Source organism: Stegodyphus dumicola, chromosome 9 (assembly GCF_044657685.1).
Source record: "Stegodyphus dumicola isolate Sdum_Otavi_A_Nest chromosome 9, ASM4465768v1".
Taxonomy (NCBI): domain Eukaryota; kingdom Metazoa; phylum Arthropoda; class Arachnida; order Araneae; family Eresidae; genus Stegodyphus; species Stegodyphus dumicola.
In genome coordinates, this window is record NC_140776.1 from 95,392,207 (window position 1) to 95,404,996 (window position 12,790).

Sequence of the window (12,790 nt, forward strand, 5' to 3'; positions counted from 1 at the left end):
GAAAAATTCGCATACTTGAAAATATTACTTACAGGTGCCGCGAGTAATGTAGTATCTTCATTAGAAATAAATGCAAAAAATTACGATGAGAGTATAAAAACTTTAAAGGATAGATTCGGGAAAAAAGAAATAATAATTAGTCAATTCATGAACAAACTGTTAAATTTAGAACCAGTAAGGAATTCAAATAATATTAAAGCTTTACGTAGGTTATATGATGAAATCGAAATTGCAGTTCGGAATTTGGAAGCGCAAGGAGTTACGAAAGGTTCATTTGGTCAATTATTAATACCTGTGTTGTTAAAAGCTATTCCAGAAGAGTTCGTTCTGGAATTTAATCGAAGGAAAAACCCAAATGAAGAAATTAATGTTTCAGACTTGTTGGACTTCATAAAGCGAGAAATTGAATGTCGTGAAGCGTCGAGTTTATTGACGCGAGATAAAAGAATTACCTTGCCTCCACGTTTCGAACATGCTAAGTCTGATTATAAAAAAATTCACAGAAATGTACCTACGGCTGCCAGTTTCAATGCTGTTGATAATCGTGCATGCATCTTCTGCGAAAAGTCCCATAATTCATTTTCTTGTGATAAAAGCATTAAAGAAAAATTGTGTAAGTTACGTACTGAAAATAGATGCTTTATTTGTTTTCGAAAATATCACATTTGGAAATCGTGCAGAAATAAAACTAACTGCTTAAGATGCGGGTTTAAGTCGCATCATGAATCACTATGTACGAGTAGTTCAAATCGTAACAAAGCGCGAACGGCTTCAAATCAAAATATAAAAGAATTGTGCGAAAGCTCGCGAGACAATTCAGTAGATGAAACACAAAACTCCCCGAAAGAACACACGCTTTCTGTTGTTCCTTGTGATAAATCATTGAATAAAATTGCTTTATTGCAAACCTGTTCAGTGTTAGCTCATTATGACGGAAAGTCAGAGTTAACTAATTTAATTTTCGATTGTGGTGCTACACGAAGTTTTGTTCATATTAGTGTAGTTAAGAAATTAAACTTAAAATTTGTCGGAGAAGAAACATTGTCTATTTATTCTTTCGGAATGAAATACGCAGTACCTAAAACATATAAGGTTGTCGAATTCTGTGTTTCAGATGCGAAGCAAAAGAACAAAATAAAAATCAGCTGTCTCGTCACTGACGCCATTACGGCTGCGCATATGACCACGCCGTCAAAAGAAACACTAAAAATGATGAATGAGTGCGGATTGCGAATCGCTTGTTTATGTAAAGGAAGCGTTGGAATTCTAATAGGTGTGGATTATTACTGGAAGATGGTAAGGGGGGAAAAGATTGAATTAGGAAAGGAAATTTATGCGATTTCTACTATGTTTGGATGGGTCCCAGTTGGCCTTCAAGACAAAGAGAGCGAAATAGTATCAAAACACGGCAATAGTAAACCTTTCTTCTTGCGTAACTGATTCATTGCGATCGTTATGGACTTTAGATTTGATGGGCCTTACCGATGACTCAGCGGTTTCTAACGGGGTGAGGGAAATGATTCAAAGCGTTGAAAAGGAAATACGGGTAGAAGGTAATAGATACTATGTCAGTTTATTATGGAAATCAGAAGCAGGGCAGTTAGAAATTAATTTCGGAGTAGCATTAAGACGATTTGAAAGTCTTAAAAATAGACTTATTAGAAATCCTGAGATTTATCAGCAGTATAAATCCGTAATTGAAGTGCAAATGAAGGAGGGTATAGTTGAGAAGTGTTCACAGGAAATAACGGAGGCATCGTATTTTATGCCGCACAGGGAAATAATAAAACCTAAGGAAACCACAAGGTGTAGGATTGTTTACGACGCGAGCTCTTCTAGAGCTAAAGGTGTAAAGTCCTTAAATGATTTTTTAGACATTGGACCTAGTTTGATCCCCGTGGTTTTGGACATAATTTTAAAATTTCGGAAATATGAAATTGCTTTCAGCGGAGATTTAGCTAAGGCCTTTTTAATGATAGGAATCTTAGAAAAGGATAGGGAATATTTAAAATTTCTTTGGTTCGGGAATAGTGAGGAAAAATATAAAGTTTTAAGGTTTAAACGTTTTCCATTCGGACTTTGCTGTAGTCCAGCAATTTTAGCGATGACGATAAAATTCCACATTAAAAAATATAAAAGCACAAATCCAGAAAGTTATGAAATGTTAGATTCCTCGTTATATGTAGACGATTTATACTACGGTGCAGACACTATTGAAGATGAAAGTCGATTATCCTCAGACGCGGTTAAGATTTTTAAAGACGCTAAGATGAATTTGAGAAAATTAAGGTCAAATTCGGAGGAACTTAATTCCTGGTGGATTGGAAAAGGTTGTAACATAGAACCAGCTAAAGAGTCAAAATTTTTGGGCATGATCTGGAACTCTGAAGCAGATAAGATCAAGTTGAATTGCGAATTTTTAGGAAATTTATCCCATGACAGTGCTGAGGCCACAAAAAGGACTATTCTCCAAATGGTGGCCAAAGTTTACGATCCAATTGGTGTATTTCAACCCTTTGTGATGAAAATGAAAATTCTGTTACAAAAAATTTGGACATTAGGTGTGGACTGGGATGATACCCTTCCATTAGAAATAGTTAAGGACTGAAGTCGCTGGCAAGCTGAATTACAGGTGTTGGAGGATTTTTCTCTTCCGAGAAAATATTTTGGTAGTAGAGAAAAATCTAATATTAGTCTTCACGTATTTGCTGACGCTAGCCCTAAAGCGTACGGCGCAGTAACATACTTTAGATACCTTGATTCAGAAAATATTATTTGCACCAGTTTCATTACCGCAAAGGGTCGCGTAGCTCCACTCAAGACTATGACTTTACCTCGTTTGGAGTTGATGGCTGCTTTAGTAGCCGCCAAATTGTCTATGTATTTGAAAAAGCTGTTTCCTGAACTGTGTCATCAAAAGTTTCTTTGGAGTGATAGCCAAATAACTATCTACTGGATAAAGGGATGTGCAAGAAATTGGAAACCCTTTGTATCAAACCGAGTTTCTGATATTCAGTCACTCACGGATCCTGAATGCTGGTTTCACTGCAGTGGGAGTGAAAACCCTGCTGACCTTTTATCTCGAGGAGAAAATGCCTTTAATCTTGTGAGAAGTTCCCTTTGGTTACAAGGACCTAGCTGGCTGTCTCAACCTGAAAGTGTTTGGCCAGTAAATAAACAGACCAACATCGACGAGGAGAGCGTTCAGAACGAAGCAAGGGTGCAAACATCTCTTCATGTTTCTGTTCAAGACGTAGAATCTTCGGCATTACTAGAGTTAACGCGATTCAGCAGGCTGATGAAGGTGTATCGAATTACGGCTTATGCTATGCGGTTTACCAACAATATAAAACGAAATTCAGTGAAAGTCAAAGGTCCATTAAGCTCTGTTGAAATTTCGCAAGCTGAGCTCTATTGGGTAAAAGTTACACAGCGAAAATACTTTGCGAAAGAGATTCTAGATCTATCAAGTGGAAAATGCTTAGAAAAGACATCGTCGATTTATTCACTTAACCCAGAATTGGATACCCATGGTCTTCTGCGTTTAAAGGGCAGACTTCAATTTTCCGACTTTGCTTTCGAAGAAAAACACCCATGGCTGTTACCTTATAAAGATAGATACAGTGAACTAGTAATTTTTGAGTCTCATAACATTGTTTCATGCTGGAGTCGAAGCTACCTTGGCCGATATTAGAGAAAAGTTTTGGATCATAAAAGGACGCCAATTCGTCAAGTCCACGTTAAGTAAGTGCTTTTTGTGTAAACGATACAAGGTGCGTGCCGGTACACAGGAAACCGCTCCTTTACCACCTGATCGTGTTCTTCAATCATCTCCATTTTCTGTAACAGGGCTGGATTATGCTGGTCCCTTCTTTACAAAGGACAGCAATAATAAACATTATCTGCTTTTCTTTACATGTGCTACAACTCGAGCTTTACATCTAGAACTTGTCCCTTCTATGAGCGTGTAGAATTTTATGCTTGCGTTTCGCAGGTTTATTTCTTGTCGTGGATTGTGCTCAACGATATATTCAGACAATGCCAAGACTTTCAAATGTGCTGATCTCGAGTTGCGAAAAATTTGGAAGTGTATTCAACATCCATCTGTACAAAATTTGTTTTCTTCCCACGGTATTTGTTTTCTTCCCACGGTATAACATGGAAGTTTATTGTGGAAAAAGGAGCATGGTGGGGAGGGTTCTGGGAAAGGCATTTTAGAACGATCAAAACTTGTTTAAGGAAAATAGTTGGACGTTCTAGTCTCTGTTTGAATGAGCTAGAAACAGTCTTCGTAGAAATCGAAGCCATAATTAATTCAAGACCCATAACGTATGTCTACAATGACCCTTCAGAACCCTCACCGCTAACTCCTGCTCATTTCTTAATACGTTTACTTTCTCTTCCAGTTACAAGAGTGTGCAGAGAAGACTTGATTGGGTCTAGACATTCCTTGATCAAAAGGTATAAACATCAACAAACCTTGTTAAACCACTTTTGGAATAGGTGGAGGAAGGATTACTTGCTTTCTTTAAGATCTGTGAATTTATGTCCACCTACTAAAGTGTCTGGTCAGTTTAATGTTAATGATGTAGTCCTTGTACATGACGACCGTTTACCTAGGAATTTGTGGACACTAGGTAAGATAATAGAAACTTATCCTGACAGAGATGGTCAAATTCGATCTTGTCTCATTAAAACTCAAACAGGTAATCTAAAGAGACCAGTACAATTGCTGTACAACCTTGAAGTGCATAATTAGTAGTAAAGAGTTACAGTGTAATAATCTAATTTGTTGTTTGCACATATGTCATCTTCTGAATATCTTTGATTTTTGCTAAATGTAGTTTAGTTTATATAATTATTGGGAATTTTGATTTAGTATAATGTTTCTTATTTAGTAATTACTTTATAAGTTGATTTAACGTGTTTAAACATTACTTAATTGTTATTTGTAATTTGATGTAGTTTATATAGTATTCAAATGTTGTGTTTGATTTAGAAATTATGGTTCATTTTGTATTCGGTTTGTGTGAACTTAAAGAGTTCACAGGTGGGGAGTGTTGTAAAGAGAGAAGTAGAGGGCGCTGCTTGGCAGTAGCGCAATGCATGTAAGTAGAAACGAAATGTCGTTTGATTAGGCAACATGATTTCTGTGAAGGTAGTCCACCTAACAATAGGACAGTTGTAAATATGTAAATATAACGAATAATAAATAGCATTAGAAAACTGAACCATCGGATGTTTTGTGATTGCTCTACGGGCCGCCATGGAAAAATGCAGGTTCGTCACAATTCGTTAACGGGAATAAGCGTCTCAGGGAAGAGCGTTTAGTGAATTCCAGATATAAGTAGCATTAGTTGCACTGAAGTAATTAATTAATGACGGATTTAACTGACGCTAGGGAGTGAATGCATTAATACATCCAGATTTTAGATTTTTCAATAGAAATTTATGAATATATTAGTGACTTTTTAAGGAAGAGCATTCAAAATACCGACCGTCGACAATGGATTAGTTTTGAGAGATGTTAACATGTTTAGTAAAATGGAAGGCAAAGTCCGACAACTGGATATTGAAAACGTTTAAAAGTTTGACTAATCATCAAATAAGTAAAAGTCTACTAATCATCAAATAAGTTCAGAAAGGGAAGATTTTTCATTGCCAAAGCAAATGAGCAAACTGCTTTACACAAGATAATGAATACAAGTAAAATTAATAAACAGTTTATTTCGTTATAATTCATATAAGAATTAAAATATCAAGAAACATTCAGAGAGCAAGCCATAATAAAATTTAATACAAGCCATTAAAATATATCACTAATTTGAATGTGTACGTAAAGTGCAGATTTCCTGCATCCAAAACTTCCATTCAAATTGGAGAAGTCTAAAGTCACTAGCCAATTACTGATCTACAAATCATCTTCACCCTCTATTTGTCGACGCACGCTATTGGCTGGGTCTTCGTTCAATCCTGGCATAAAATTTCAAAAACAGTTTCTTTACTTCTGTAAGCTTTCTCTTACGGTCAGTTACGGTTGGACAACACGGAATGAACCTTGCTCTGGCAGCTGGCTCATCAGCTTTCCTGAAAAGTAAACCAATTTCAATAAGATGCAGTTAAGAAGCATCACCATTAACTAGTTTTTAACACATCATGTAGAAATTACTGTGATGTTTTTGAATCCATCTGACCGTGTATCGTCATTGCCATCCTAGAGCATACTTACTTGTTTAATGCAACAACTACCTATGTTCGAAGATCGATATATATTTTCAACATTCACAAATGTTTTGTTTGGTAACGTTAATATTCAGTTCTTATTACCAACATTAAGAAAAGGCGAAATTTTTTAATTCAAGTCTCAGCATTTCATGCAATGATTGAAGGATTAAAGTTTCAGAATTACTCGCTTTTGCCAATTTCTTTACAAAAGACAAATTCATTAAATTAATAAAAGGCCAATAAGGGCGGAACAGTTTCAATAATATTAAAGATTGATCTTACGTCAAAGTATTACATGAGCGAAACAATTTTCTGTAGGAACAAATGCACCAACGTTCCCTAGGACATCTTCGTGGAGAATTATACAATGAAACTGACTGGTATTTACTTTGTACAAGGGAAGACTTACGCAACCAGCGCGATCGTCAGGTTTCGAGCCCTGGTCGAGTAATCAGCAGTTTTACCATTCGATCACTATAGCACCCTCTGGAAGTAAAAAGTTGGTGCATGTTGGCATGCAGTAGAGAAAATTCAAAAAGATTTTCAACTTTCCCGTGCAGATTACTTTAAGAATCATACTGTTAAAATTTTAAGTACATAAAATCTAATCTTTAAGCAATGGCTTTGTGGAAGAAACTTCAAGAGAATCTTGAACTACACAAATATCCAAAAGTTAAGGATGAGCATGTTTTTTTGGGTCTAATTTGAGAACGAAGCAACTCCGAAACCAGAAATTTAGAGGACATGTTCAATAAACAGTTTAATATATGCGAGAAAGAATGTTTCTAAAGTTCAACACAAACATGAATTACAACAAAACATTGCATTCTCTGCAGAGAAATCCACTCTGAGACCTAGTATCACAATTTCCTGCGTAAAAATGGATGGGGTAGTAACTTCACAAAAATAGGTTCTAATAAGGAATGTGTCCACTCCTAGATGCAATTACATTTGCAGGCGATGTTCCATGCTGTCAGTTAAGTTGTCGGACAGTGAAATGGAAAGCAACCACCACACACGGAGTAATCCTTGTTAAAGATCACCTAACAACCTTGGAGGATTTAAAGATGCAACCGATCTCCCAAGGTAGTCCCAAAGATGCTGTATCGGATTCAGGTCTGAGGGTGGAGCTGGCCATTCCATCCGCTCCATACCGTGACCCTAAGATATTCTTCAGCAACCCGAGCTCGGTGCGGTCGCGGATTGTCGTTCATCAGAAGAAATCCAAGATAAATAGGAGCAGCATATCGTCTCGATATCTCACACCGGTCAAAGCTCCTCCATGGAACACATGCAGATGAGAGTGACCACCGAGACAGATCCCAATCCAAGACATTATTTCACCACCTCTGTAACCGTCTTTGTACAATGTGCGATTGGTTGCCATCTGGTGCGTTGTTCCCTCCAGATCAAGTGACGATCTGAATCACTCCCCAATGTAAACCTGGACTCGTCTGTGAAGAGAACAGACACCCATTGCTGACGTTCTTTTGCCCAACATAAACGGGCACCTTTGTGTCTTCGAGTCAAGGAAATTGGATTGGATTATTGTAATTTGGCACAAAAACCTGTCAAGGTTATCTGCGCCAGACAAATGGTAACAATGCAATTAGTAATTTGTGAAAACTTCCAGCTTGGGTAAAAAGAGATTACAATCTATGATAAAAGCTGATATCTTTTGAAAAACAGGTTGAAGTCTATCATAAAAGCCAATATCTTTTAAAAACAGAAACAAATTACGATGATGTGTTTTTCCAATTAAATTTTTTAAGTCCAGTTCTGAACAATTAAAATTGTTTTTGGCGAAAATAAAACTCTGGCATTCCACCAAGATATGATGGACTGTCAGATCTGCATTGCAGTTTGGGCAGCTGGATTCTCTTCGCCCTTCAGAAGATAACTCATAGGTCAGGCGGTAATGGCCAATTCTCACTAGAGTCAAGAGGACATCCTCCTTTCTATTAGCCATACACGGCCAGTATCCAATGGTGGGTTTTACATTTCTCAGCTTGTTATATACTTTGTCATCCCATTGCTTCTGCCATTTGCTGAGAATTTTGCTTTTGACAAACCCTTTGATGTCTGCTTGTGGAATCCGAAGATTGTACATTGTGGTTGCAGTTTTAGCTGCAATATCCGCCAATTCATTCCCCTTAATGGCAACGTGCCCAGAGATCCACGAATAAAGAATCTGGTATCCCCGAATTCTTAAAGAATAATTCAACTTCAGGATTCTGGTTGCAACTGGATGAGTACATTGAGCGTGATTTTCCAATGACATTAAGGCACTCATAGAATCTGTGTAGATAATAAACTTCATGTACTTTTGTTTTGAAAGGTAAGTCAAAGCCAGATGGATTGCAGTAAGTTCAGAAGTAAGCACAGAGCAAACTGTATGTAATCGAACCTCTACTATTGTTTTCTCTGTGACGAAAGCGGCGCCAACATATCCTGGGATTTTGATCCGTTTGTATATAGAGGGATATATTTCCTATATTTGTTTCTATGTTAAAAAAAATCTGCTTGTAGATGATTTCGTTAGTTTATGATTTACTCCAGTGTCGAAAAGTATCCAGAGAATGGATTCTCCAATCCTCCCAGGGAGGAATTCCAAAAAAATTCTCCTCCTCCACCAAAGCACTCATCCGCAAGCCGAAAGATGGGACACATGATGTCTTGCCCGATATAAACGAGAGTATTGGTCATTAAGCAATTTTGACTGCGTAGAATTTTCGGTTTGTGATAAGACTTTGAAATAATGCTTGAAACAAATATTTTCACTTCTTAACCGCATGGAGGTCTCGTTATTTTCCACTGGAGAAGTTCTAAGGGCGCCAGTGCATATGCGAAGTGCTTGGTGATGGATCAAGTTTGGCTAATACTGAAGGCCTTGCCGACCCATAAATGATTGATCCATAATCTAGTTTCGAACGAATGTGAGCTCTATATATAAGAAGCATTGAGCCTCAATCAGCACCCCAAGAAGTATTTGACAGTACTTTCAGAATATTCATAGCTTTTAAACATTTCTTTTTTAGATAGGTAATACGGGGAAGGAAACGTAAGCTTATGGTCAAATATCATTCCTAGGAATTTTATTTCCTTTTTTACAGGAATCAGCACATCTTGCAAATAAAATTCGAGGTCAGGGTGAGGAATTTTATTTCGACAGAAATGTACACACAGTCTTTTCAGTAGAGAATCTAAAACCATTTTCCTGCGACCATTTAACAATTCTATTGAGAGATGTCTGCAATTTACATTCGATGTCTTTCAGGTCTTCTCCCTAGCAACTGACTTGCAGGTCATCGACGTAGAGCATACCCTGGACTGCTGGAGGCAGTTGTTTTAAAATAGAGTTAATTTTTATACTAAATAATGTAACACTTAATACACTTCCTTGCAGAACGCCCTCTTCTTGATGGAACATGTCAGAAAGTGTATCGCCTATCTTCACATGAAACTTACGATCCTGTAGGAAATGTTTGATGAATATCAGCATGTTTCCTCGTAAACCATTGCTATATAGGTCACGAAGGATACCGTATCTCCAGGTGGTATCATAGGCTTTCTCTATATCAAAGAAAATGGAAATAATGATTTCTTCTAACGAACGCTCTACGGATACCTATTTCTAAGAGTAGGATATTATAGACTGTTGCTCTTCCTTTTCTAAAACCCTTCTGATAAAGGGAGATACAATTATTTGTCTCTAAATAATAGACCAGACGAGTGTTGACCATCTTTTCAAAGAGTTTGCAGAGGCAGCTAGTTAGAGCGATGGGGCGGTAATTTGACGGATTAGTAAGGTATTTTCTCGGTTTAACAATGGGGATGACAAAAGCTGTTTTCCAGGCATTTGGAAAGACTTGTTCCTTCCATACTCTATTAAAGAGAAAGAGGATGGCTGCCAGTAACTTGGAAGGAAGATGTTTCAGCATAGGATAGGCAATATCATCTGGACCAGGACATGAATTTTTTGTCTGCAACAGAGCTCTTTTCAGTTCAAGCACAGTAAAATCCTGATTATATGGTTCAGTATCGGGAGATTTGAAATTAATTAGTTGTTTTTCAATGCATTTTTTTGCGGAAAGAAATTCAAGAGGGTAGTTACTACTGTGTGAGACGGCTGAGAAACTGTCCAATAGCGTTGGCAATTCCTTCCCTACTAGTAACTGTTTCACCACTTGTCTTTAAAATGGAAAGTGTGTGCTCTTTGTAGATACCGGACGCTTTCCGGACTCTCTTCCAGGCCTTCTTACTCGAAGTTGGAGAGCTAATCGAAGATACATACGAGATCCAAGAATTCTGACTTTTCCTTCGCACCTGCCGAGCTTTTGCTTTAGCTCTTTTGAATATTATGAGATTTGATTCTGAAGGATATCGCCGAAAAATGCTCCAAACTTTCCTTTGTTTTCTGATGGGATCCTGGCATTCAGGATTCCACCAGGGCTTTGGGTATTTTGGTACACATATATTAGCTGCTTGAATAATTTTATCTGTAATGATCTTCACAGCCTGATCAATGTGCACATTCTTTACTATTTCTTCAGTGAAAAGAGCATAATGTGTGAAAGAGTCCCAGTCGGCTTTGTCCAACAAAAAGCGTGGTGTTCTAGGTATAAACACACTCCTATTTCCTGTAATGCTTATGATAATAGGAAAATGATCGCTATTATATAGATAATTCTCGACATTAAAAAAACAAAAAGGCAAAAGCTGTGGAGAAACAATAGCAAGGTCAATGGAATGGAAGGCCTGTTGGCTGATGAAAATAAGTGCTTTCTGCGTTGTTAAGGACACAGAGACAGTGGTCGTGGAGTAGCTGTTGAATTGCTTCCCTCGTGGGTTTGTTTCTTTACTTCCCCACAGGGGATTGTGTCCATTGAAATTACCGACTAGAATAAACGGAGCTGGTAGTTAGGCAATTAGATCCTTTAAATCTCTTAAATTAATGTTCTCATTAGGCAGGATGTAAATACTGCAAACAGTAGTCAACTTTCGAATGCTCAACTGTACTGTAACTGCTTGGATAGGAGTATCCTAAGGGAGAGCACTCGAAGGGCAATTAATTTAGGTTAGTAGACAGACACCACCACTTGCGCGTTCACTGAATGTCTTATCCTTTCTTATCATTGAGTATCTACGTAGCTTTGTAAAATTACCAGGCTTGAGGAATGTCTCTTGTAACGCTATACAAATAGGTCGATATTTATTAATAAGTTGCTTAATGCCATCAATACCTTGATAGAAGTCCCGACAGTTCCACGAAATGAGAGTAGCCATTAGGAATGTTTATTGCTTCGATGCTGTTTCTTTGTTTTGTGAGGTAGAACATTTTTTGAGAGATCTCTGCCTCCATCCGTTTCCATCTCAGATTCGATAAAGTATGAAAAGATCCCTTCAATAGAGCTTCGCTTTTCTGAGCTTTTGATTTTCTTTTTTGAACTGTTTCTTGTGTTTTTATTTCTCGACTTTCTATTGTCTGTTTGGAAGGAGGTGCAGGAAAACCTTTTCTTTGTCATTTGTTTTTGGTTCAGGTGTCTTCTGTGTGCTCTGCGATGTTTGTGTACTTATTGACCGATATGATTTAGTGGCTTGTGCATTAGAGACATTTTCTTTTAACTGACCCGTGCTAAAAAGTTTCTTAGCTTCAGGATAGGGGATTTTTCTTGCAGTCTTAATATGCTGTATTTCTTCTTTCCACTCAGTTTCGTGAGTATGCTGGATGATCGGCATGACAGTTTGCACATTTTGGATCAGCTACACATTCCTGACTTTCGTGACCATCTGCAAAACAGCGAGCACATGCCAGGTTTCCCCAGCATGCGGCCTTCGCATGGCCAAACCGTTGACACTTGAAGCAGCGCAGTGGGTTCGGCACGTAAGGTCTGATGGGGCAATTCTGGTAACCTGCTTTAATGGCTTTCGGTAGCTCTGGAGATGAAAAGTCAGAAGATGTTTTGTGTTGACGAGTTGCCCGTCTCTACGGACTTTTATTCGGCGGACCCCACACACATTTTGCTCGGCGAGTTCTTTTGAAAGTTCATCCTCAGAGACTGATATCAAGTCTATTTCCGAAATGACACCTCTTGACGTGTTCAAAGACTTATGTGGGGATACAGTAATAGAATGTTCCCCCATTTTGGTCATTTTTAGGAGAGAGGAAGATTGTGCATCAGAATGTAGTCTCGATGAGCAGAGATCCTGAACGGAGCTTTTTTATGTGTTTTGGCTCGCCTGCTGAGGCCACAATATGCTTATCGATGAATAATGGTGATAAGTTTTCTAGCTGACCAGTAATAACTAAGAATTTTGGACATTTGCTTGTGCTAACTAAGGTCGAAGTGCAAACTCTTTTAGCAGCTCCAGAATTTTTCGTATCCATATGGTTAGGAGAAGTTAAAGTTTTCATATTGAAAAGAGATAAAAGTTTCGGGCTCGACCGCCCCACCCACCCACCATGGAGCCCAACAAGGGAACACAGATCCCTGTGTTAGGGCTTGCCGGGCCTATACGCAAACTGAAGCCCCACAGTCGGCTTTCCCGAAAGCGGAGACTTCCG

At 38.1% G+C, this 12,790-nt stretch overlaps 1 protein-coding gene across 2 annotated transcripts in view; it reads right to left on the reverse strand.

The window, feature by feature from the left end:
• Positions 1-5,707: 5,707 nt before the first annotated feature.
• LOC118186969 (phosphatidylinositol-3,5-bisphosphate 3-phosphatase MTMR14-like) overlaps positions 5,708-12,790 on the reverse strand; it is a 44,434-nt gene continuing 37,351 nt past the window's right edge. Inside the window, exon 15 of one of the 2 annotated variants that reach the window (XM_035357132.2) lies at positions 5,708-6,087. In XM_035357132.2, the coding sequence (XP_035213023.1) occupies positions 5,949-6,087 (139 nt within the window). In that variant the 3' untranslated portion in view covers positions 5,708-5,948. The remainder of the gene's footprint in view (positions 6,088-12,790) is intronic. The other variant, XR_004757862.2, reaches the window with a different exon arrangement.